General features: G+C 43.3%; 2 protein-coding genes across 3 annotated transcripts; both read left to right on the forward strand.

Moving 5' to 3' along the window:
• Positions 1 to 72: 72 nt before the first annotated feature.
• Positions 73 to 13,102, forward strand: LOC142891185 (interferon alpha/beta receptor 2-like). 2 transcript variants are annotated; one of them, XM_076030645.1, is made up of 8 exons: positions 73 to 306; positions 896 to 1,013; positions 1,545 to 1,674; positions 2,566 to 2,744; positions 2,832 to 2,983; positions 3,071 to 3,215; positions 6,275 to 6,384; positions 11,806 to 13,102. In XM_076030645.1, the coding sequence occupies exons 2-8, from the start codon at positions 965 to 967 to the stop codon at positions 12,460 to 12,462; spliced, it is 1,422 nt and encodes a 473-aa protein (XP_075886760.1). In that variant the 5' UTR covers positions 73 to 306; positions 896 to 964; the 3' UTR covers positions 12,463 to 13,102. The 2 variants fall into 2 exon arrangements, with proteins under 2 accessions (XP_075886760.1, XP_075886761.1); XM_076030646.1 differs by having other exon boundaries at positions 74 to 306; positions 3,074 to 3,215.
• Positions 13,103 to 13,223: 121 nt separating this feature from the next.
• On the forward strand, positions 13,224 to 22,429 carry LOC142891191 (interferon alpha/beta receptor 2-like). The gene is made up of 7 exons (XM_076030656.1): positions 13,224 to 13,357; positions 14,937 to 15,063; positions 15,819 to 16,000; positions 16,214 to 16,365; positions 20,870 to 21,029; positions 21,128 to 21,249; positions 21,367 to 22,429. Exons 1-7 carry the CDS (start codon positions 13,321 to 13,323, stop codon positions 21,463 to 21,465), a joined length of 879 nt encoding a protein of 292 aa, XP_075886771.1. The 5' UTR covers positions 13,224 to 13,320; the 3' UTR covers positions 21,466 to 22,429.
• Positions 22,430 to 23,672: the final 1,243 nt, after the last annotated feature.

Genomic DNA, 23,672 nt, shown 5'->3' on the forward strand with positions numbered 1-23,672 from the left:
TTGTGCACGATTCATAAGACCTAGAATTACGATTGTAAAGGTTCCGTGAACGCATCGCTAAGCAGTGCTAGAGTGACGGCACGTACGGCGGAGTTGGGAGTCTCTGAACCGGGTAGATATTGGCTCTTTTCACCGCTGTGTCTGTGCATTTCAGACTCACTTCACTCTCTTCACTCATACTTTTTGACGGGAAAGGCGGAAAAGATTGGCCCGACTTAGCTTAGCTTTAGCCAACTGCTACAAACAGCCGCTTCTTCGGGGAGAAGACCACCGGAGGACAACACAGACAACAGCAGAGCAGCGCGGGTTAGTTTCAGTTTTAGTCAAGTGTGTTGGTGGTGTTGCATGTGGTTGTGAAGGTGGTGGACGTCTGCTTAGCTTGCTGGCTAGTAGCTGCGAGAGTCCAGTTAGCTACTGCGGTCAAGCCAGCCAACAGTTCGGCAAAAGCGTTCGAGCCGCTTTCTGCTTGCTTTGTGTACAACAGGTATTACTGTAACTGCTAACTGCTTCGCAGAGTGGCAGAAGAAAAGAGGGAGAAGCGTGTCTCTGTACTGGGATACTGATTAATATTTCTGAAACATTTGTTTTTTTTTACTCCATGATTCCACTGCAGGCTGCTAGTGCACCACCCCAGGATGCTACACAATCATTTTCAGAATTTTCTGATGGAGCATTTCAAAATAAAGCTCATCCAAAAATTGACGCTTTGTGGTTGTACTGTACTGGATTTATGATTAATAATACTTAGAAAGTCCTAGTTTTCACTCCATGATTCCACTTCAGGCTGCTAGTACACCTCCCCAGGATACTACACGTTAGCCGCAGTCCACCAGCGCCGCTACTTTGAGAAGCGAATTGATTATTATTAATTGATTTATTTTTAACGGACCTACAGGCCGAACTCAGACTGAAAGTGAAAGCGGACGGACGGACGGCCGCACGCAGCGGAGATGGTTCGGTTGTCATGGCAGCGCTCATCTGGACGCTTGCGTGGCTACCTCACGTCCTGACAGGTGAGTGAGTTTGACCACGCCCCCTACTAATTGTCCCATATGACGCAAAAAGAAAGAAAAAAGAAATCACGTGTCGTCGGTGTCGTGAATGAATGAGCTCCGATGCCTCCATCATGACGCTAAAACTCGTGCACCTTATATGAGCAGCCCTTTGTGATGTCACAAGGGGCACTGACTGGACACAGTACCCCCACACAGTGACAGCAGCAGCAATCTCGCTGTCTGATGATGCCTGTTTTGTGTCCTCCACCTATTTCTTTTTTATTATTACTGTAGTTTTTGTCGGGGGGCCAGGAGCACTATGATGAAAAACTATAATCAAATGGAGAAAAAAAAAACATGCGTTTCTGAATTGGGCGTTGGAGGGGCAAGTCAGGAAACATTCAAACACTCATAAATATTACAAATTTTAAAAACAAAAAATAAACAATAATCCACGACTAAGAGGCAAATGTTGTCCTCACCAGCTTTCATGTGAAACAAGTGCAACTCGCACAAGTCGTCATTGTTCTGTTGTTTGTTCCGCTCCAGCTGTGAATGAGCTCCCTCCGGTGGTCAACCTGACCCTCAACTCTGTGCGATTCAATCACACCCTGACGTGGGAACCTGGACCCGGGACGCCCGATGGAGTCCGCTACGCCGTCTCTGTCCACACCGAATCGTGAGTCATGAAGTCACATGACGAGACAAACAAACAAACAAACAATAACCACGCACCACCCCACCCCTAGGATTTATTTATTTTTTTTAGCAGTGGGGGCAGGCTCTCCAGGGAGCTGTGGCAAAAGACAATTCACAGCAGAATTTACTTTTCAAACCTATTCATTTAACCCTAACCATCTTTAAAGACCGAATCTAAAAAAAACAACAACCAAAAAACAAACTAGCAGTAAAACGCTAGCAGTAAAACGCGACATGCTGGAAAAGAACGCCGCCGTTTATTTATTTTATTTTATTTTTATTTTATTAAATTTATTTATTTTTTCCCCCTTTTTTAATTTTTTTAATTTTTTTAATTTTTATTTTTTTTTTATTTTTGGACACTGCGTCCCTACTGCGTCACTCGCAGCAGGTAGGATCGGTCAGACAGGAAGTCAATGGTGTAAAAACACGGTGAATCCAGTTAATTGTCATCATAATACACAATGTGCTGGATTTTTACTGTGAAACATCAACGGGACGCATCGGCTTCAACGCTGTTCAGTTTGGCCGTCAGGCAATAAAACAGATTTCACTTTGAATCTGAAACTATGATGAACAAATTGCATGAATGCTTTAAATACCTGCATTCGGTGTGATGCCAGCAGTTCGGTTTATTGTTATTTTTCTTCTTTTTTTTTTTTTTTACACACATCGATACTTTGAGACGCTGCTGGGACGGACAAAGGAGTTTTGTGTCACTGTTGTTTTCTTTAAATGCGCGCGAAACTGCCTGGGTTGTCGCGCGATCTTGCAGAACAGCAGCCTGACTAACCCTTCTAGCGGGACGCTACACTAACCTTAGCCCCGCCCCCTGCCTCTACCCTCACTCTCTCCCTCCCACCTCCTGCAGGGGCACTTCCTGGTTGCCGGTGGTGGGCTGTGAGCGTGTGCAGCGCCCCCTGCTGGCCTGCGACCTGACGCTGGCCCTGCCGGACCCCCACCAGACATACCTGGCCAACGTCACGGCGCTGCTGGAGGGCTGGACGCCTGGCTCCGCCCTCCTCGAGGGCATCGAGCCAATCAGAGAGAGTAAGTTGGGCTGGGTAGCCACACCCACCCCTTCCTCAAAGACCGTCTTCCTCCATCAATTAAGCTCCGTCTCTTCCCTCCCTGCAGCCAAGCTGGACCCACCGAGGCTAGTGGTGACCCCCTGCGACAAGGGGGCCCTGTGTGTGGAGGTGCTGCCCCCGGTGGAGAACCTCAGGACCATCTACCAGGAGCTGAACTTCCAGCTGGAGATCAAGACTGCTGGCACCTTGCATAAAATGGTTGGCTTGCAGGACTCACCCGCCCTCCTCCCTTTACCCCTCACTACCACCTGTGTGTGACCTCTGACCCTTGGCCTCCCTCCTCAGGAGGTGCGCTGTCCGAGCAGGGAGAGGGTGCTGGAGAACCCGGTGGCCGGTCGGCAGTACTGCATCTCCATCTGCTTCCTGGACAGAGTGGGCTCCGGCTGCAGCCCTCCCGTCTGCGCCAGCACCGGCTCCACCTTCGACTCAGGTCAGCACCGCCACCCTCCACCTCCCGACACACACACACACACACACACAGGCACACACACACACAACTGTGGTGAGCAGGGCTTAAAGTATTCCGGCACTGTGCAGAGTGTCCAGCATTTGACTATGATTGAGAAAAAAAAAAAACACATCCACAAAAAAAACTTGCCAGGCCCCTCCCTCTAACTGCTACTGTCCAACCGTAGGTTAGCAACCATAACTATGGTCACACATATTGGTCGAGATCTAGCAGCAGTTGATGCTGCGTTCAAGACACCTTTAAAGTCGGTAATTACTGGATGGAAATTACACATAATGTGCATCTTCAAAAATAAGCATAAATTGCGGCTGCATGTGGTTTCATTGTTCAGCAAATAGTGACAATATGCCACACTATGGGGTAGATCCACAGAAAATCTGTGTAAACAGCGCCAAAAACGGTGATTCCGTTCCACAGCGAGGACGCAAATGTGAAAATGCTCCGAGGCGCAGGGAGCGGCAGGGCTGCGCCAGACTCATTTGAATGTATTTAAATGAGTCATTACGTGCAAAAGGACACGCCCCCTTCTATGCAAATATGCCTCATTCAAACAGCGGCAGATCCATGAAGAGTTTGCACTCGTGTCCGCGCGCAGTTTGACAGACGCAAACACCGCCAGCCAGAACCAGGCGCAGCTTCTGTCTGTCAAAGTGTTTCTGGCTTCTGAGTGAAACTTTCCTCTCTGAAAAGCCTGAAATATGTATATGGCTCCCCAAATCTTATATATAGATCGGCATAGACTACAGTATATATGCCAATATTTTAGATTGGCTATGGAAAATACAAATGGTACTCAGGTGTTGGTGACTAACGCGTCTTGACTTTCTCTTCATTATGGCAGCAGTCTTGGTAGACGGAGGAGGCATCGTAATGCCAGGCGCGCACAGGAGCGCCTTTATGCTAGCAGAGTTTCGCTGTCAAACACACGCACTCACCGACAATCTTTGGCGCAAACTGCGCTCAGGTTGCCAGACCGCAACATTCGCACCTGTTTCAGGTGCCGCATTCATGGGCGTGTTTGCGCCTGCATGTCATTAGCGCAAAAGCCTTTGTGGATACCCGCATCTGTGGCGCAGATTGCGGGCGCAATCCCGCCCGCAAAACGCGCCGCATTTTAGCTAACTAAGCTAGTTAAGAGTTAACCTGTAGTCTAAAAGTTTTCTCAGAATGGTCTTGACGCAGCCGGCTGCCTTGTGCTTTCACCGAAATCGGATAGGAAAAATTGGAGACCAAATTCATGAAGCCAAGGGAGGACGTTCTCATTGAGAAGGACATTAAAAACTGATGGCGCTGGGCGTGGCTCCAAGAAAGGGGTGGAGACGACAAGCCTTTTGGGAGCTGGTGCCAGAAACTCAGAGTGCCAGGAGCATGTTACTGTGTGTCATGCTCGAGGAAGCTGGTGGATGCAACTAGCGGCAAAAAAAGTTAGCCTACGCCACAAAGGAGACCCCGGCCACTAGGGACGGGCGATATATTGGCGTTTGCGATATATCGTCAAAAACATTCACCGCGGTTAAGAATATGTCATCTTGCGCTGATAACGATAAACTCTTGTTGATGACGTAATTAAGTGCGCAACGCACTTGCTGCTGGCAGCCGGCAGCTCATGTGTCGCACAATAACAAGCACGGGGCTGATGGCGTAGCCACCGCGCTCCAGAATCCATCGTGCGTTGTGTGCAAAGTGAAAATAAACACCGCGGAAACGATTTGCAAACATCCTGTTTTACTTTTTATTGATTTTCTTTTGGGTCGGCGCACCGGGATGTTGAGGCAGGAAACGCAAATACGTTGGCCAACTTTTACTGGCACAACTCCCGAGTCAATGTTAGCAGATATTTAAGTTGTAAGAGATTCGTTAAAGGTATTTCATTATACCTTTCAGAACTATAACTGTGATAAACATTGCATATGACTTTTAAATGGTGAATGAATATACCTATGATTGATATTTTACGTTGAACAATATAACAACTATGTCGCAAATAAATGCTTGGTGTGCCATTATTTTGATATATTTGTTTAAAAACGTGTGCTATCAGCGCACAAAAGTAAAACACACAAGTGTGAAGATTTAAGCAAGTTAAGTTAAACAAAAGTCCAAAAAAATAGGTGGGGAAAATAAAGAAGATAATCGTGACTAATGAACTCATCGAAAAAAATAATCGATAGATTAGTCAACAACAAAAGTAATTGTTAGTTGCAGCCCTACCAGTTGCTAATTGAATAATTCTCATGAATTAGCCTGACTAAGTTTCACATAAGATTGTTATCTTTACTCTCTAAAATTCACATTTAAACTGTAGGTTATCTTGTACCGCGTCAAGCACCTTGCCAAAAAGGTTGTTTGCCAAATTGCCTGTGTGGATGCATCGGATCCACTGCCGGAAAAAGTTCAGGCTCAGGATTTTTTTTTTTTTTTTTACTTTAAGCCCTGGGTGAGAGAGTGTTGCATCCAGAACTGTCCTTCATTAGGATGTTGTACTGCATGCCTGTATGCCACACGGCCCTCTCTGGCCTACCAGGGGTACTGTAGTTACCATTAGTCTGATGCTATTGAACCGCAGTGGCTTCTGATGGCGGTGTTGATATTGGTATTGATAATTTTCATGATGATATTGATAATATTGATATTAATAATATTGATAATGATTTTGATTTGATATTGACATGGATATGATGGTGATGATATTGGTAATGTTATTGATATTGGTATTATGGTGATGATATTGATAATGTTATTGATATTGGTATCATGGTGATGATATTAATATTGATATAGATGATGGTGATGATATTGATATTGATAATATTAATAATATTGATAATGTTATTGATATTGATATAGATGATGGCGATGATATTGATATTAATAATATTGATAATGTTATTGATATTGATATAGATGATGGTGATGATATTGATAATATTAATAATATTAATAATGTTATTGATATTGATATAGATGATGGTGATGATAGTGATGAGGTTGCTGATGTCTCATTTCTCTCCTCCTCTCAGATGCCCTGATCTCCATCCTACTGTGTCTGCTGGTTCTGGCTGTGGTTGCCCTCGTCGCGCTGCACTTTTACACCAGTGCTCTCTACTCGGTTCCACTGCCTTCCATACTGGTAAGAAACACTCGTGTTGAGCTTGGCGTTCTGCATGGAAAACAATCTGCATGAAGTTTCGTTTTTATTTCCCCTTCTGGGGGGAAACTCAGAAATTCTTGGCACCACTATTTCTCGGTAAAGTGAAAGGAAGTGGCTTGCAGGTGGGAGCGGGCGAGCGTGCTGAGCTCTGCGGTTGGGGTCAGGGCTGCGCTTCTCTGCACTGTGGAGGCAGAGCTCCGCAGTGGTGGCAGGAAATGGGCTAATCAATAGTTGCTGCCGCCGCAGTTCAGGGGAAAAAAAACAAGCGACAGCAGGAAGTGAAAGAGCCTCTGAGCGCTCGTAGGGAGTTTCTGCCTTGTGGTCCCATTGAAAAGGTTAAATCAGTCGAGTGAATCCTCTGTGAACTGAGGAAGTCTTGATAGATGGCAGTCAGCCAATTGCACACCTGCCGTGATTATTTCTATTTTGTTATTTATCTAAGGTCCAGTGTGTAAAGTTTGGCCTGATTCAAGCCTGTGCAATTAATTTAATTTTCACTGCGATTTCGATTTTGGTGTCAAACCACCTCCAAACTCCAGGGCTTGAAAGTATTCTGGCACCGTGCTGGATGTTGTTTTGTGTTTCCATGTTCATATGAGGCCATTTTGGGGGGGGGGGTCGACGTTTCAGTTCTACGTTGATAAAAATATATTGTAAAATGATGATTATTTGTGTTAGTGGTAAACTGTTGGTTTAAGTGCGTAACTCGGGTTAATTGATTGATTGATTGAGTGGTCACCTGGCTCAGTGGGAGGAGCCTTGCCATTAAAAGGTGGCTGTTCTGGCTTAGCTCAGTGTGTGTTGGGCTGCAGTGAGTTAAAGCAGAGCTCCTCAGCTGTAGGGTTGTTTGTTTTTTTTTTGCCTTTTCCTGCGTGTTTTGCATTTTTATTTTTTCAGATATTGTTTTAGATTTAAATACATTTCTAGCAACGCCTCGACTACGCCATCGTTCCACTCACTTTTTTTTAAGTTCTTCACGACCCCCTTCAAGACCCCACGTGACCCAAGATTGTTACCTTTGCGTTCTAAAATTCACATTTAAACTGTAGGTTATCTTGTACCCTACCAAGCACAGTGCTGAAAAGTTGTTGTATCTATGCGTCGGATCCAGTGGGAAAAAATTCAGGCTCAGGATTTTTTTTTTTGTTACTTTAAGCCCTGAAAATCATATCAAGTTGAAACGATTTATTTGCAAATTTTCTCGCATGCGCAATATATTCCCGTACACGTGTTGGCAGCCCAGCTGACTTAGTGAATGTTTCTCGGTTGGGGACGGCTCTACTCGGCACAGAACGGGTGCATTTCCAGTGGCTTGGTTACCACCTGAGCGTGGGCGGAGTTACAGCGCGCAAGGTGGACCGGAGGTCCTTGAACGTTTGTTGTGTCTTCCATGTCTCCAATTCACAGGTTTTTTTTGTTTTTTTGTATTGACTTTGTTTTTGTTTTTGTTTTTTTGCAAGACATTTTAGTAGGGCTTAAAATGATTTTGTTGAATACTGTTTACTTAGAAAATGTAGACGCTAAAACAATCACTTGAGTCACAGAGTTGTTATATATATACATTATTGGACAAAATATCCACACAACTTAAGTCCACGCGAAGCACAAAACAGTAACAACTTCATTCAACCGGTGCTAACAAGCTAGCAGGTGTTAAAATCGCTATAAGGAGCAAAACTTAAGAGGCAGAATCGCCGCCTCTTAAGTTCCGCTGCCAGTGAGCACACAAGCAGAACATGGAGTTAGCGGTGGTGGCTAACAGTTTATCGACATGATTCATTGGATGTGCTTTGCAAATAGCCTTCAAACTAAAGTTGCTTGAGGTCACAATACACTCACAGTCAACATACATGTTTTTAAATATTGCCGTGACCGACTATTCTCTCGTCGTCCACCAGCCGAGTCGAGGCCGTCTCCCTTTCATTGCCCATTGGGCCGACATCGACAACAAAAACCGCCAACATTTTTTCTGTTCGCTCCACTCCGACGGCTGTGGTCGGTGTTTCGGTAGTTGCTCGGCAGTCGCTCTGTATTTTTTTTTTTTTTTTGCGTGTCGCTCGTCCGTCCAGCTCTCTTTGAGCTTTTTTTTTTCGGCCACCAAGAACAAAAACATCTGCAGCTCTTTGTTCGCCCATGGCACAGTTTTATACACATTTCAGTTTTTAACACGTAAATTAAGGTAAAAATCTGCACGCGGGGCATTTAAAAATAACAGTTTTGGTTTTTATGAAAGACTGCCACTCGGCTTTCGTCAAAATCTTAACCAATCAGTGCCCTGCCCTGGGCTACGTCACCACTATGGTCCCTGGTCAGCCCGCTTGGAACCCCAAGGAAGCAGGGACCAAAATGGTAAGGGTTGGAACCTTGTAGGGGCCAGTGGAAACGCCGACAAGCTGAGGCGAGCCGAGCCGAGTCTTTAGCACTAGTGGAAATATTGTTTCTTGCTTGCGCTCATCAATGAAACCTGATCATGTTAACAGGCTGGTATTTCTGGCGAAAAAAAACCTGAAAGTAACCTTGCCAGCATTTGCCATATTTGCCTAAAATTGTTCTTAATGTAAGTAGTATCTAACCCATGCAATTTTATTTTTTTTTGTCGTAGCATTGCATTAAAGCAAAGACTTTTTTTGAGAGAGTGAGAGAGAATCAATAAATGCATCAAAAATAATTGTTTGAATAATCGAAATTTCGATATTGAGCAAAATAATTGTAATAATTTTTTTCCATAATCGAGAACCTGATTTTTGAATTTTATATCAGATGTCATATATATATGTGTGTACATATACTATATTTTTTGTATATATGTACATGTGTATATATACATATATACACATACATGTATATATACATATTTATATACACATACATGTATATACATATATGCATATATATGTATATGTATATGCGTATAATACGATTTGTATATTTACGATACGATTTGTATATTTACGATACGATTTGTATATATACGATACAATACGATTCCCCCCCAATACGATGCAGTACGATTCAGCACAGTTTGATCCAACACAATGCGATTTGATTTGAGACTCCAATGCAAAGGAATGATGCTATGCAATTCAATGAGTTTGATTATTTATCCACCAAAATACAAACATTCTGTATTTTTCTATTTAAATTTAAAGGTCTTGTGTGAACAACTGGTTCACAATTAACAATAACAAGGCAAGTGCAATGAAAAATAAATGAACCTTTCCTTATTGCTTACAAATGGAATAAATGTAAATTCTTATTGCAGTTGCTGTAAACAGACAGCAGCCTAACTGTCATAATAAAACAGTCACGACAGTGAAATAGCTTGGCTGTGATGAGAAATTGAAGACAGAAAAAGATTCAAATACTCAAAAAAAATAATAATAATGTCAAGGTTCCTTGAACTCAATCAAAATCAGTGCACAATGCAACTACTCATTGGTGTGTGACTTTCAGTCCATACTGTATTATTCAACCGACATGTTCCATTCTAAGCTTTTTCTTTAGGAATATCAGTTGATCCACATGATCGGGTTGAAGCAAACTGCGTGCTGTAACTTCCAGCAGCGCTGTAGCACTGTAACTTCCAGCGCAGCGCTGTGCTGTAACTTCCAGCAGCGCAGTGCTGTAACTTCGAGCAGCGCTGTAGCACTGTAACTTCCAGCGCAGCGCTGTGCTGTAACTTCCAGCAGCGCTGTGCTGTAACTTCCAGCGCAGCGCTGTGCTGTAACTTCCAGCAGCGCTGTGCTGTAACTTCCAGCGCAGCGCTGTGCTGTAACTTCCAGCAGCGCAGTGCTGTAACTTCGAGCAGCGCTGTAGCACTGTAACTTCCAGCGCAGCGCTGTGCTGTAACTTCCAGCAGCGCTGTGCTGTAACTTCGAGCAGCGCAGCGCTGTGCTGTAACTTCCAGCAGCGCAGTGCTGTAACTTCGAGCACAGGGCAGTGTTGTAACTTTGAGCATAGCACCCCTTCCTGTTCTTTGTTGTTGGGCACTTTTGGCTGTAGAATCGTTCCACGAATAGCCGCGGAACAATGGTGTTGTTTGCATATATATATATATATATACATATACACATATATATATATATATATATATATATATATATATATATATATATATATATATATATATATATATATATATATATATATATATATATGTATATATATATATATATATATATATATATATATACATATATGTATATGTATATATATACATATATGTATGTATATATATGTATATGTATATATATATATGTATATGTATATATATATGTATATGTATATATATACATATATGTATATGTATATATATATACATATATGTATATGTATATATATACATATATGTATATGTATATATATATATATATATATATATATACATATATATATATATATCAGTTCAGCTTCTGTGTGTGTGTGTGTGTGTGTGTGTGTGTGTGCGCTCGTTCTGCTTTTCCTGCAGCTGCACCGCTGTGCGTCTCCCCACTTCCTCTCGTCGCGTTCATCTTTTCTTTTCAGCGGCGGAAAATGTGATGACAATACGAGGACACACACGCGCGAACACACTCCTACACACACGGACTGAACAATCAGCCACACACAACAGTCAGTCTTTTAATTAATGGTCCTTTACAAATCAGTGTTGAAGCAACACTTCCCCCTAGAGGTTAATATAATTAAGGCAATTTAATTATTTTTTTATTTTTTGTGATCAGCTTTTTATTTCCTTCCAATTATTTCCTTTCTTGTATACAGTCATCTACTTTATTATTATTATTATTATTATTATTATCATTATTATTATTATTATTATTATTATTATTATTATCATTATTATTATTATTATTATTATTATTGTTGTTGTTGTTGTTATTATTATTATTATTATTATTATTACTATTAGTAGTAGTAGTAGTAGTAGTAGTATTCCCAGGGATGCACCAACAACTTTTTTACATTACGATTAGAGTACTTGCATTTCAGTACTATATATACTCACCTATACTGAGTACTTATTAAGGCCAATACACATCACAGAATTACTTGATTTTGGTTGATTCTTTTTTTTTTTTCTTACCACAGATGTTCTGTTATTTGAACAACATTCCTCGTCATGTTTTTCTAGAACAAGTCTCACTGCATTACAAACCGTATCGACCCATATTTTACGAGTACAAGTAGAGTACTGACCCCCGGTATTGGTACTGATACCTCTAGTTATCACTCTCGTTATTGTTATTTACTTCATTGAGAAGTTTGAGGCAGGACACAACCAAATGTGACGTGAGTGAGAAGACCAACGTTCGTTCATTAAAAGTCAGTTACAGATTGAGTGAGATGATGAATCGGGGTCTCTCAGAGTCGTAACGTTCTGGACCTTCTGTCTCCCCTCAGACATCCCTCACACACATGGACGTGACTCTGCTGCTCCACAGCCCATCTGAGACCTCTCTGTTCAGCATCTGGGCCACAGCGCCCCCCTCAGGCACCCTGCCGTCACTGCTGGACTGCAGTGACGAGGAGAGTGTCACAGAGAGCCATGGGGAAGGAGCGGGAAGAGGAAGAGGAGGAGGAGGAGGAGGAGGAGAGGGAAACTACAAAGGATGGCTGGGCACCAACCTTCCCTCCATTCAGCTCTCTCCTCAGCCAGCAGCTGGAGCCACCGTTTCCACAGAGAGCAGTGCTGCTGACACGGAGGGGGGTGTGGTGAAAGAGGAGGAAGTGGCGGAGGAGGTGGACAGCCGGGACATGTACCTCCTCAATCTGACGTTGGGCGCCTGCAGGAGGCAGGAGAAGGAACAGCAGCAGCAGCAGGAGGAGAAAGAGGAGCCTCCCTCTACTCCTCTAGAAGTGAACCTCCTGACATTGACTTTCGGCACCCAGGGGAAACCAAACGAGGAGGAAGAGGAGGAGGAGGAGTCACCACCTTTGTCTCATCTGACTGGGGGAGCAGAGGGAGCGGAGCAACAGACAGAGGAGGGTGGGGAAGAGGAGGAGGAGGAGGAGCAGCCTGACTATATCAGCCGCTCCTACTTCTCCAGACAGAACTGACTCCTCCCACTGTCTCTGGGAAACAACACCACTTCCTGTTTCCACTCAATGCAGCAGCTTGAGTGTTTTTTTTTTTTTTTATACATAAACTTTCAGGGGACTGAAAGGGGGCGGGGCCTCCTGAAGCGACACCTTCTAGACGATTTTTCTATGTTCGGCTAAACTAATCTAAGCTAGGCTACTTCCTGCCCCTTCTTCCCCCGAGGAGCAACTTCACTGAAATGAACGGGCCGCCATCTCGGACACGGGGGGCGTGGCTAAATACCACGGAGCTTCAGAGACGCGTTCCGCTGTCGCGCTTTTGCTCCTTTTCAGTCAACATTAAAGCACATGTTTGCTACATATCCCATGATATATCTTTGTTCTCCTATGAGGTGGGTCAGCTAAACACCCGCTCCTGCTCGAGCCTCTCTGTCACATTGTAGAACCCGTTGTGGCCCAGCAGTCAGAAAGTTTGCCCACCCTTGTGCTTGATTCATGTGACCGCTGTCGTGCATCCGTCGTGCGTCTTGCCATACCGTTGTCATCTCCTGACACACAGTTTATTTTTTATTTTTTTGATTAATCATTTACTACACAACTGCGGAACGCTCGCCGCTCAGCCGTGAAGCTCAGCCAATAAAGTTAAATCCCAGTCTTGTGTTGCGTCATGTTGTGTCTCAAAGTGTAAATGTACAAAACGAGATGAAAGAATAACAAGGAAAGTCAAAAGTGAGCGTGTGAGGCGGCAGTGGGAGGGACTTCTGGGGAAACAGAAACTCACAGAAACTAAAGCTCACAAAACACTCGGCTCCTCCTCCTACCAACTCGTATCTGTTACTGTTGCTGCTGCTGCTCCAGTAGCCTCCAGGACAGAAGATGAGCTGCTGGACGTTTCTCCTGCCGCTGCACCTGGGTAACACCTGCTGCTCTCTGTGTGTGTGCGTGTGTGTGCGTGTGTGTGTGTGTGTGCACGTGCGTGCTCTTAGTCCCACAGCTGATCTTTAGAATCACAACTGATAAGAATGTCAGTCGCAAATAATGTCAACTGATATTTTCCATTTCATAGTAACTGCATTTTAGAATAGTTTCATTTTGCCATAATAGTAATCTAATCTAGTCCTAGTAAAAAAAAAAAAAAAATTCTTGTCAGAACTGGCAGCATTTTCTTAAATAACAAGAAAACTGGAAACTTTTTTTAAATACTTTTTTTTCTCTTTTATTCATTGTCTCTTTTTATATGTGAACGTTATACTTTTAAAGTTAAATGTTTCAATAAAGCTCTGCGATAAACTTGACCCGGGTGTCACCCTGCCTTTGCCCTGTGACAGCTGGGATAGGATCCAACAGACAACTTGACCCTGAGCTCAGAAAGAAGCGGGTACTGAAAATGGATGGGTGGATGTTTCAATAAAGTTTTATTTCTGAATTTGTCCTATGATAACAAACTTAAATAACTGTACATCGTTTGCACACCTGCAGCGCCCTCTGTTGGACGCTGCAGGTGTGTTAGCATCCCCGCTAAATGTTGAGATGTGTGTTGCAACAACAGGCTGCTGACACACTTGCATTTGTGTACGATGGTGCGTCCATTGTGCTTTGTAATGTAGCGGCGTACTGCTATACGTGGCGAGAGTCGGCCTTCGGTGTTAATTCAAGTGCACGTCACACAATGGTGTAGTGTACGTGACACACAGGTATACGCCGTATAACCACTAGAAAATGTGCAAAAATAGGTATCAGTATGTTGTTTTGTTGTTGTTTTTGACACAAAGGTCATTTTCTTGTTTAAAAACTTCAGAACATTTGTGCCTGTTTTAAGAGCACCTGCATTTTTTTTAACTGCCGTATACGGAGCTAGCTAGCTAGCTGGATAGTTAGCTCTGTAAGCACACAGCATTGGCAACATGACCAAACATAGTTTAACGCGCAATTTTTTTTTCTTGTGCGTTAAACAATTCCCAAGTATTCAGTTTGGAGCTTTAGCTTTAGTTGAGACCGTTAGCGGCTAAGCTAATAGTCAAACATTTCAGTCCGACTGTTAGCATCCTGGAAGTCGAGCGTGAAACCCTGCACACTTCCACCCGAACTGGTAGAAATGAAGAAATTAAATTTAAAAACAAAATTTAAAAAAATCTCTATTTTTTTGAAAGAACTGAATGTTTCTTTTGGATTTTGGTTTCTTGTTGGTTTTTGCTTATTATTTAGAATAGAATAGAGGCCTTTATTAATGCCTACAGTGGGGAAATTTGCATAACTACAGCAACAATTTTGTGCAAAAGAAGGACAATTAAATCAATTTAAAAATAAAATACAAGTTAAAATGTAGAGTAAGAAAGGAAAAAAAAACATTTACATCATATTGAAAGTTGGATTATTTACTTAATGTACTTATTTATTTATGTATCTATAATCTTATGTTTATGTGAAAATCAGCATAATCTCCGAAATGTTTTGTAAATAAAGTGTGGATGTAAAGCTCTTCTCCCCTCCAGCGGCCTGCATGCCCCTCCCACCACCCTCCAACGTGTCCATCACTTCCTTCAACATGGAGCACATGCTTCACTTCCAGCCGGGTGTTGGCACTCCGGCTAGCAGCCGCTTCGCCGTGCAGACCTACAGGTACTGCGGAGGGCCGCGTGACTTTGACATTTGCACCTTGATCTGTGTGCGTGCGTGCGTGTGTGTGTGCAGACAGAATTTATTTTTCATCTGCTGTCATTTCGAAAGCGTGTTTTGTTAAGGTCACGAAACAGTGGTGGACCTGTTGTCTTCAGTTCAGCTGCAGTAGTTTTGTCAGTGTAGTTGGAATTGATTAGAGGCCTTCAAATGTAAAAAAAAAAAAAAAAAAAAATCGACACTGTTGCTGCACTGCATCTGTTGTTGAATCGAGAATCATTTTGATTCAAAAATCATTTGAATCGAGAACAGATTTGAATCAAGAATTATTTGAATTGAGAATCGATTTGAATTGAGAATCGATTTGAATCAAGAATCATTTGAATCCAAAATCTATTTGAATCGAGAATCAATTTCGGATGGAATCACGGGTCAACCAAGATTTGCACCCCTGGTCTGAGACCCTGTCATGTTGGAGGTGTCTCATGTAGCTCCGCCCCCTGACCAGTCTGACACTGACTCAGTGGTTCTTTTTCTCTCTGACAGAGAAAGAGGAGGAGGAGAGGCAGGAGGAGGAGGAGGGGAAGGAGGAGAAGGTTAGGGAGGAAGAGGAGGAGGGAGTGGAGGGGGGGGGGAAGGAGGAGGAGGTAGAGGAAGAGAGGGAGGAGGAGGAGAGGGAGCAGGAGTCACTTCCTGTCTCCTCGGGACGACTCACACTTGTCATTGTGGTTGCTGTGTGTCTCGTTGTGTCTCTGGAGGGGCCGGCGCTGGTGGCCAGTGGCCTCCTGCCAGCAGCTGGCAGCTGGTCAGACCTGCAACCTGAGCCTGGACCTCCAGGACCCCCTGCAGGACCAGCGGGTCCGGGTCCGAGCCATGGACCACCACCATAACCACACCTCTTCCTGGAGCCTGACACCCTGGTTCCACCCACTGACCCACAGTGAGACACACACACACACACACACACACACACACACACACACACACACTCCTCCAGCCTCCAAACACCCATTGAATCCTGTTGCCTGACCTCAGCATCCCATCTTCTTCTCTTCCTCTTCTTCCTCCTCCTCCACTTCCTCCTCCTTCTCCTCCTCCATCTCCTCCACCTCCTCCTCCTTATTCTCCCCCTCCTCTTCCTCCCTGCTTGCAGCTGTGCTCGGACCTCCTGACGTCACCTTGTCCGGCTGTGGAAACTGCCTCCACCTGCAGCTCCGAGTTCCCACCGCCAGGTGGCGCCAGCAGCTGATGGACCTCTACAGGGAGCTGGTCCTGACGGTGCGGAGGAGCCGGGATGGAGCCAAGGTAGCGTTTGTGCATTTCCTGTTAACAGGTGTGCAGCCGCACGCGCGGAAAGGACGTTAAACTTGATCTCATTGAAACGGGTGTGTTCTGGACCCAATTGCAGTACAGCAGACATACAGGTTAAGTTGAAAGTGTCTTTAATCAGGAATCAGGCAGGACATCAGAAATCAGAATTTCAGGGACACGCAGGCATAACACAAGTACTACCTACTAACACCAGTTTAACAGCAGAGGGCAGCAAACACTCGGCGGCAGCACTGTTTCTGGTGTGTTCTGGCGCTAAACTGCAAAAAAAGAGTACATTTTTAAGAAAAACAAATTAAAAAAGCTAAAGATTTAAAAAAGCATTAATAAAAAAAAACTATACACACTCTTCGTACTGCGTATTCGGCTGCGTACTGCGTAATGCGTCGTGTGGCGTTCCCTACAAAGAACGTTATTTTGTTTTTCATCTGATAATCTGAATCCAAATAATCTCCATTACTGAGCCATTGATTATTCTTTTACCAACCAATTCCTCCTCCACACACTCCACAGACGTTGTTTACACGGAGACAGATTTTTATATGAAACCGCACATTTTCTAAAACGCTCTAGACAAAACAAAATGCGTTTCAAAGAAGCTGTCTTCAAAGAAATTGCAGTTTACACGGATACGCTGGAAACAATGGAAAACACTGTACTACCTAATATGCCAGGCCTGATGTGTTTACTCTCTGAATGAAAAAGAAGAAGAAGAACACTTGAAGCATGCTGTGTTGAAGCAGAAGCTCACAAGTGATGGGAATTCTGACCCTTCTCAAACCCTAACCTCAACCCCAAAACCTAACCATAACCCCCAACCCCACGCCCAACCATAACCCAAAACCTCAACCCTTATTCTAACCCCAACCCTACGCCCAACCATAACCCAAACCCTCAACCCTTATTCTAACCCCAACCCCACGCCCAACCATAACCCAAACCCTCAACCCTTATTCTAACCCCAACCCCACGCCCAACCATAACCCAAACCCTCAACCCTTATTCTAACCCCAACCCCAAACCCAACCAGCCCTGGACTGGCCGGTCTGGCATTTCTGGCAGAACCCAGAAGAGCCGGCAGTCTCTGAGGCCGCAAAGCCCTCCACCCAAAAAAATCTAATAATAATTATGGAAGAAGCCCCTCCCACTACCTCCAAAGTGACGCTGTTTGGGGCTGCTTTTTGTGCGTGTGAATTTGAACTTGATGGGAGTTATGCAGTTTAGTTATTACTGCGTTTGTCAGTCTGTGTGTGGAGTATGTGAGGCTGTTGTATAAGAAGTGTTGGTCATTTAATGGATGGAGGAAGTGAGCGCTGTATTTGACACTGACTGAGACGAGATCACTGGCTATTAATGTGGCATGGACTATTATAAACGAAAGAAGTTACATCTACTATTATTTTTGAATTGATCTAATTAGGATACAGGCATGCAGAACAGAAGCTTGGCAATGCAACTCAGTCACGGCTGTTAACCAATCACAATTGTATATATATTGTTTTATTTCGTTTTGGCAGCTGTCCAGAGCCCAGGCCAGGATGAAGGGTCAACTCACCAAGTAAACAGATTCAATTTAAAGGTCACCTATTATACTAATTTTCAGACTTTTGTATTTGATATCTGGCCCCTCCAGAGCAGCAACACACGATTTTCCGCGCTGAAAGCTTTTTAGATTTGCGTATCTCACGTCTCGTTTCCTCGTATTTACTGCATCCCGCAAAAACGCTCTGTTTCACTTCACTCCACCCCCAGCCTCACTTCCTCAGTTAGGAGTGAAGAGTAAACAGCAAACTTTACAAAACAGGCACAATTTAAACACTTACCGTCGCGAAGGCTTCACCCTTTAGCAGCTGTTTACCGGCTAATCCAGCTTCGTACGGACCCAGCACGGGCTGAGTTACGGCCGCAAGGCGAACCGAAGGTCCCTGGGCGTTTTTTGTGCCTTCCGTGTCCCCGGAAATATATTTTACTTTGTATACTCACCGTGTTTTTGTTTTGTATTTTTGCAAGACATTTTAATAGGGCTTAGAATGATTTTGTTTCATACTGTTGACTTGCATCAAAACACTGAACCAGTCCGAGAGTGTGTCTGAGCTTGGCCATGAAAGGAGCTCCGGCACACAATGACGTCATTGCGTTCTCAGTGTTGAAAAAAATCTCCGTGAACAGAGCGTTTAGAACCATGCCCAACAATTTGCAGGGCTCACGTCGCATGAACGTCATTATTTGACGATTTTCGATCGTTTGACGATAGGGTTCAACACTGTAACAGTTTTTAAAGCTCAGAAAAGTGGAAAAGCATCATAGGTGCCCTTTAAAGTTGTCTTGTTATGCTTGGCATCCCACTAGGTGGCTCCAGTGACCTTATTTCCAAGCACCACGGTCACTGGAGCTGATCACTGCCACTCATGTCTCATCTCAGCAGTGTCTCTCCGCGCCGCAGCGATGTCAATCATCACTTAAAAAAAGCGTCTGCAGTGATGTCTCGCGCGGCGGCTTGATCGGTTCACGTGAGGATTACAGTGTCGTGCGACAGTCCAGGTAGTTTTGCCTGTATTCAAAGAAAACAACAGTGACACAAAACTCTTTTGTCCATCCCAACAGCGTCTCAAAGTATCGCTGTGTGTAAGAAATAAAAATAATAATAAACTGAATTCCTGGTATCATACAAAATGCAGGTATTTAAAGTATACCTGCATTTTGTTCATCATACTTTCAGATTTAAAGTGAAATCTGCTTTATTATTTGACAGCTGAACTGAACAGCATTGAAGCTGATAGGTCACGTTGAAGTTTCACAGTAATACACAGCACAAAAACAAAATCCAGCACATGAAAATCAACTGGATCCACTGTGTTCTTCACGCGTCGCCACCGCGTCAAGCGCAGCAGGTAGAATGGTTCAGGCAGGAAGTCAATGATTGGAAAACACGGTGGATCTGGTTGATTTTCATCATAATATACACTGTCCTGGATTTTGGTTTTCTATGTGTTGTATTTTACTGTGAAAGGTGAACGTGACACATCAGCTTCAACACTGGCTGTGACTGTTCTGCTGTCAAACAATAAAGCAGATTTGACTTTAAATCAGAAACTATGATGAACAAAATGCATGTATACTTTAAATACCTGCATTTTGTATGATACCAGCAGTTCGGATTATTATTATTTTTATTTTTTACACAGAGCAATTTTTAATATGATGGAAATTTTTCATAAAAAACATTATAGCTATTATAAGACGGTAGATGCGTGTTTGCTGAAATAAAAACAAGAGATGTGCGAGACGTGCTAGAAAGTCGAGCAGTTGTTTACGATAAACACTGTATTGCTTTATTCGTTTATGTTCAATATGTATGCATTGGGTGCTGGCCCGGCCCATCTGTCAATTCTTAAAAGTCAATGTGGCAAAAAGTTTGCCCACTCCTGCTCTACATGTATGTGTAGTTTGTGTTTTGGTGATGGGAATTCCACCTCCTTTCAGACAGCTGGTTCTTTTGGCTCGGCTCCCAATCAGGTGCCGGCTCTCTTCATTCACTTTCAAAGTGCTGGCTCATTCGGTTCATTCGCGAACGAGCCATCCCCAGAGCTCGCTAACAACATTAGCACCACTGAGAACAGAATGAAAGATAGCTCGTGAAAAGACAGGGTTGAATTTTTCTGCCTCGAGTTACTTAAGAACACAAAGCATTAAAAAGGTCCACGTAAAGGTTGGCTGGGAGTCGTGCCAGTAAAAGTTTGCTAACATTTTTGTCATTTAGGTTTCCAGCCTCAATATCCCAGTCCGCTGACCTGAAAGAAAAATAATAAAAAAGTAAAACAGGAGGTTTGCAAATCGCTTTTGTTGTGTTTATTTTAACTTTGCACACAATCAATAAGTCCTGGGAGCAGCAGCAGTTGTGGTGGGAAGTTGCGTTGCTGCCTGGCAAAAAAAAAAGAAGAAATGATTAACTGCTGCCTCGCTTTAATTACCGACTTGTGATTTTGACTGCACGTGCCCATTCACCGCATTGAGGCCCATTGTGCAGTTTGGCCTTTTATTTTGCAGGCGTTACAAAATGCCTCTGGCAATCATCCACTTCATCCTCCAACCACTTCTGCTGAAACTTGCATTTTCCCATTTTTACTTCATTTGATATTTCCTCCGCTGTTTCGCCACAGTGTACACTCCCTCATACCCACTCACTCACTCACTCACTGAACGTTGCATTACAAGCATTCGATGTTGTGACTTTGTGCACTGTCCGTAAAGAAAATAGCCAATTAAAAGGTTCCACCTGTCAACCATTACGCTATACTTCCGATCAAAATGAGATCTGTTTAAGATTAGATTTGATGAAACAATGCATGAGTTGATTTTGATTTTTACAAAATGAAAATGTTGTTTCCATAGCCTCCCTTAGCTTCAATGCTAAAGGGAGGCTATAGGAGCAGCGAGCAGCAACGCTAAAACTGACTGTGGGTTTGTGTGTGTGTGACAGTTCGAGGTCATCCTGCCCTTCAAGGAGGAGGCGGTTCTCTCGTACCTGCAGCCGGGGGTCGAGTACTGCGTCACCACTGCTGTCCGGACGCCGTTCGGTGGCCGCAGCCTGACCAGCCAGCCGCACTGCGCCTTCACCAGCCCCGCCCCGCCCAGTGCACGTAGGTCACATGACCTGCTCTCTCTCTCTCTCTCTCTCTTTCTCTCTCTCTCCCCCCCTGTGATGTGTCCCCTCAAGGCGGTTGTGTTGTTGTTTCAGTGAGGCTGGTCTACGTCTTGGCTGCAACCTGCGGCGCCCTGGGCCCCTTGCTGGCCATCCTGCTGCTCTGCGGCTCTCAGCCTGGCATCAGGCTGCTCAAGAGGCATTTGCTCAGGACCATGGTAACCACACCCCCACACACACAGCAGTGCCCGCCCACCACATGTCGCCCTCTACCAACCAAAGCCCCCTCACCTTTATATCTGTCTGTCTGTTTGTCTGTCTGTCTGTCTTCCCAGTCCTTCGCTCGTCAATGTTGTCAGAGTGGTGGAGCGGCGGTGGCAGCGCCAGACCCCACAACCTCAACCACACAGAGGAACAAGGAGTCAGCAGAATGACTGACTGAGAAGAAGAAGAAGAAGAAGACAAGATAGAGGGATTTGCTAAATGTCCTCTGATGATGAAGGAATGGATTTTTGCAGCTATTGTACACATGAATCTTCTGTCTATCTATCTATCCAGCTATCTATCTATACATCTATCTATCTACGGCTCAGTACGGGTGTGTTTCCACTACGACTTGGTCCCAGCTCAGTGTGGGTGGAGTTATGAAGGTCTCTTGACGTTTGTTGTGCCTTCCGTGTTTCCAGATTCATAGGTTTTACCTTTTTGTAATGACCGTGCATTTGTTTCGTTTTTTTGCAAGACATTTTAATAGGGCTTAGAATAATTTTGTTTAATACTGTTGACTTGTATCAAAACACTGTCCTAGCAGAGAAAATGTGGACGCTGAAACAATCACTCAAGTCACAGAGTCATTTCTTAGTAGACAAGAATATCCTCACAACTCAAGTCTACAGAAAGTGCAAAACAATAGCAGTTTCATTCAACTTGTGTTAACTTGTAGTAGTGTTAAAATCGCTACATGGAGTGAAACTTAAGAGGTAGAATCGCTGCCAGCAAACACAAAACACAAGCAGAACATGATATTAGCGGTGGTGGCTAACAGTTTTTAAAGTCAAAGGGCCAATTCCAATTCCTCCCTTAACTCCTCAATCTCAACCCTCGCCCTTAACCCTCAATCTTTGGCCCTCAATCTTTGGCCCTCACAAATAAGTGTAAGGGCTTAGAAATGGGACACCCCTTAAGTGCAGTTACGTCTTCAGACTGTGGGGGGCGGCCTTACGCCAAAGGTACATCCAGTCTATCAAGAAGACGACGACGACGAAGGAGAAGAAGAAAAAGACGACGAAAAAGGAAGAAGTCCTCCGTCGCTACACAACGAGGTATACAAGTAACGTGAAGCCGGGACCGCCGGTCCGGTTGACAAACATCGTAAAGTAAAAAAAATAAATGTTACGCAACAACAATGTCAATAATCCATAAAAAAAACTCTTAAACTAAGACAATAAAATGGTTTCGTAATATTTATATCTTTATTAACTAAGAAAATACTTCCATTTGTAGCTCGCTTTTACATCGCCATCTTTTTCGAAGATGTCTTGGCGAAAATACACAATGCCTTCTGGGTAGCCCTTACTAGTGTTAATTTTACCGTCCATTTTTAAAGTTTAGTCCAGTCTTAGTCTGGTTTAAATTGCCCTTGTTAGTTTTTATTACATTTAGTCAACCTTATCCTCTTTTTATTTGGTCAAGTTTTAGTCGACTAAATGTCAAGCATTTTAGTCTTTATCTTAGTCCAAGACAACATTATTTTTGTTAGTCTAGTTCAGTCAACAAAAACTGTTGACATTTTAGTCTAGTTTTAGTCAGGACAGTTACTTTAACTGTTCACTTTTTTGTCAGCAAATAATACAGAACATATCCATCTGAACTAAAGTTATATTAAAAAGCCTTTTCTCTCATCCTTTCAATAAAGACACACATTAGTAGTCAAACATGTTGTTGTTGTTGTTGTTGTTGAACAACCTGGGTATCTGTAAAAACTAAATTTAACAATTAATTAATACTAAAAATATACAAACTATCATACTTTAGACACAATTGCAATGTCCTTTTGATATTAATTTGAAGATCTATAGCATTATATATCATTAAATAAAACATTGGAATGCAAAGTCCTGGAGAATAAAAAAGGTGACTGAAACCAGGCCAGATATAAACCACTTACTATATTAATAGTGATGATAACAATAATAGTAATGTCCTAAAGTTATTTTGGAAATTGTGGACGTGTCAGCTATACATGTTAGCTGACCAAGACATGTTTTTTTTTGCATATTTGATGGTTAACTATAACATGGTTACTATATGATGATGGTTACTATAGTTCATACTTTTGTCTGCCTTAAACCAACATGTAATCCATCTGAACCATAGTTGCCTGACTAGAATAACGCATCTACAGTAGCATCATTTTAACTTCACACATAATTTTCTCAACAAGTGACTATGGTCCCTACATGCTAAAATGCCAATGTGCTAAGAAACTAGCGAAAGTTAGCGAGCATTAGCTTGGGATCGTTTTAGCATTATTGTTGTAAGTTAACCTGACACACAACACCACGTTGGTTTGCTGATATGTTGTTAACAACGACGAACTTTGTATTAACTTACCCGCATTTCTTTGTGACGAACGGTGACG

Source organism: Nelusetta ayraudi, unplaced genomic scaffold (genome assembly GCF_046127955.1).
Source record: "Nelusetta ayraudi isolate G7.1 ecotype Tasmania unplaced genomic scaffold, CSIRO-AGI_Nayr_v1 ptg000028l, whole genome shotgun sequence".
NCBI lineage: Eukaryota > Metazoa > Chordata > Actinopteri > Tetraodontiformes > Monacanthidae > Nelusetta > Nelusetta ayraudi.

Bases quoted from the DNA above. Each gene is read 5' to 3' on its own strand.
- LOC142891185 (XM_076030645.1), top strand. From the start codon at position 965: ATGGCAGCGCTCATCTGGACGCTTGCGTGGCTACCTCACGTCCTGACA. The intron at 2,745-2,831 runs GTAAGTTGGGCT...CCCTCCCTGCAG, and splicing joins CATCGAGCCAATCAGAGAGA to CCAAGCTGGACCCACCGAGG. The intron at 2,984-3,070 runs GTTGGCTTGCAG...CTCCCTCCTCAG, and splicing joins CTGGCACCTTGCATAAAATG to GAGGTGCGCTGTCCGAGCAG.
- LOC142891191 (XM_076030656.1), top strand. From the start codon at position 13,321: ATGAGCTGCTGGACGTTTCTCCTGCCGCTGCACCTGG. The intron at 16,001-16,213 runs GTGAGACACACA...CCCTGCTTGCAG, and splicing joins GTTCCACCCACTGACCCACA to CTGTGCTCGGACCTCCTGAC. The intron at 21,250-21,366 runs GTAACCACACCC...CTGTCTTCCCAG, and splicing joins GGCATTTGCTCAGGACCATG to TCCTTCGCTCGTCAATGTTG.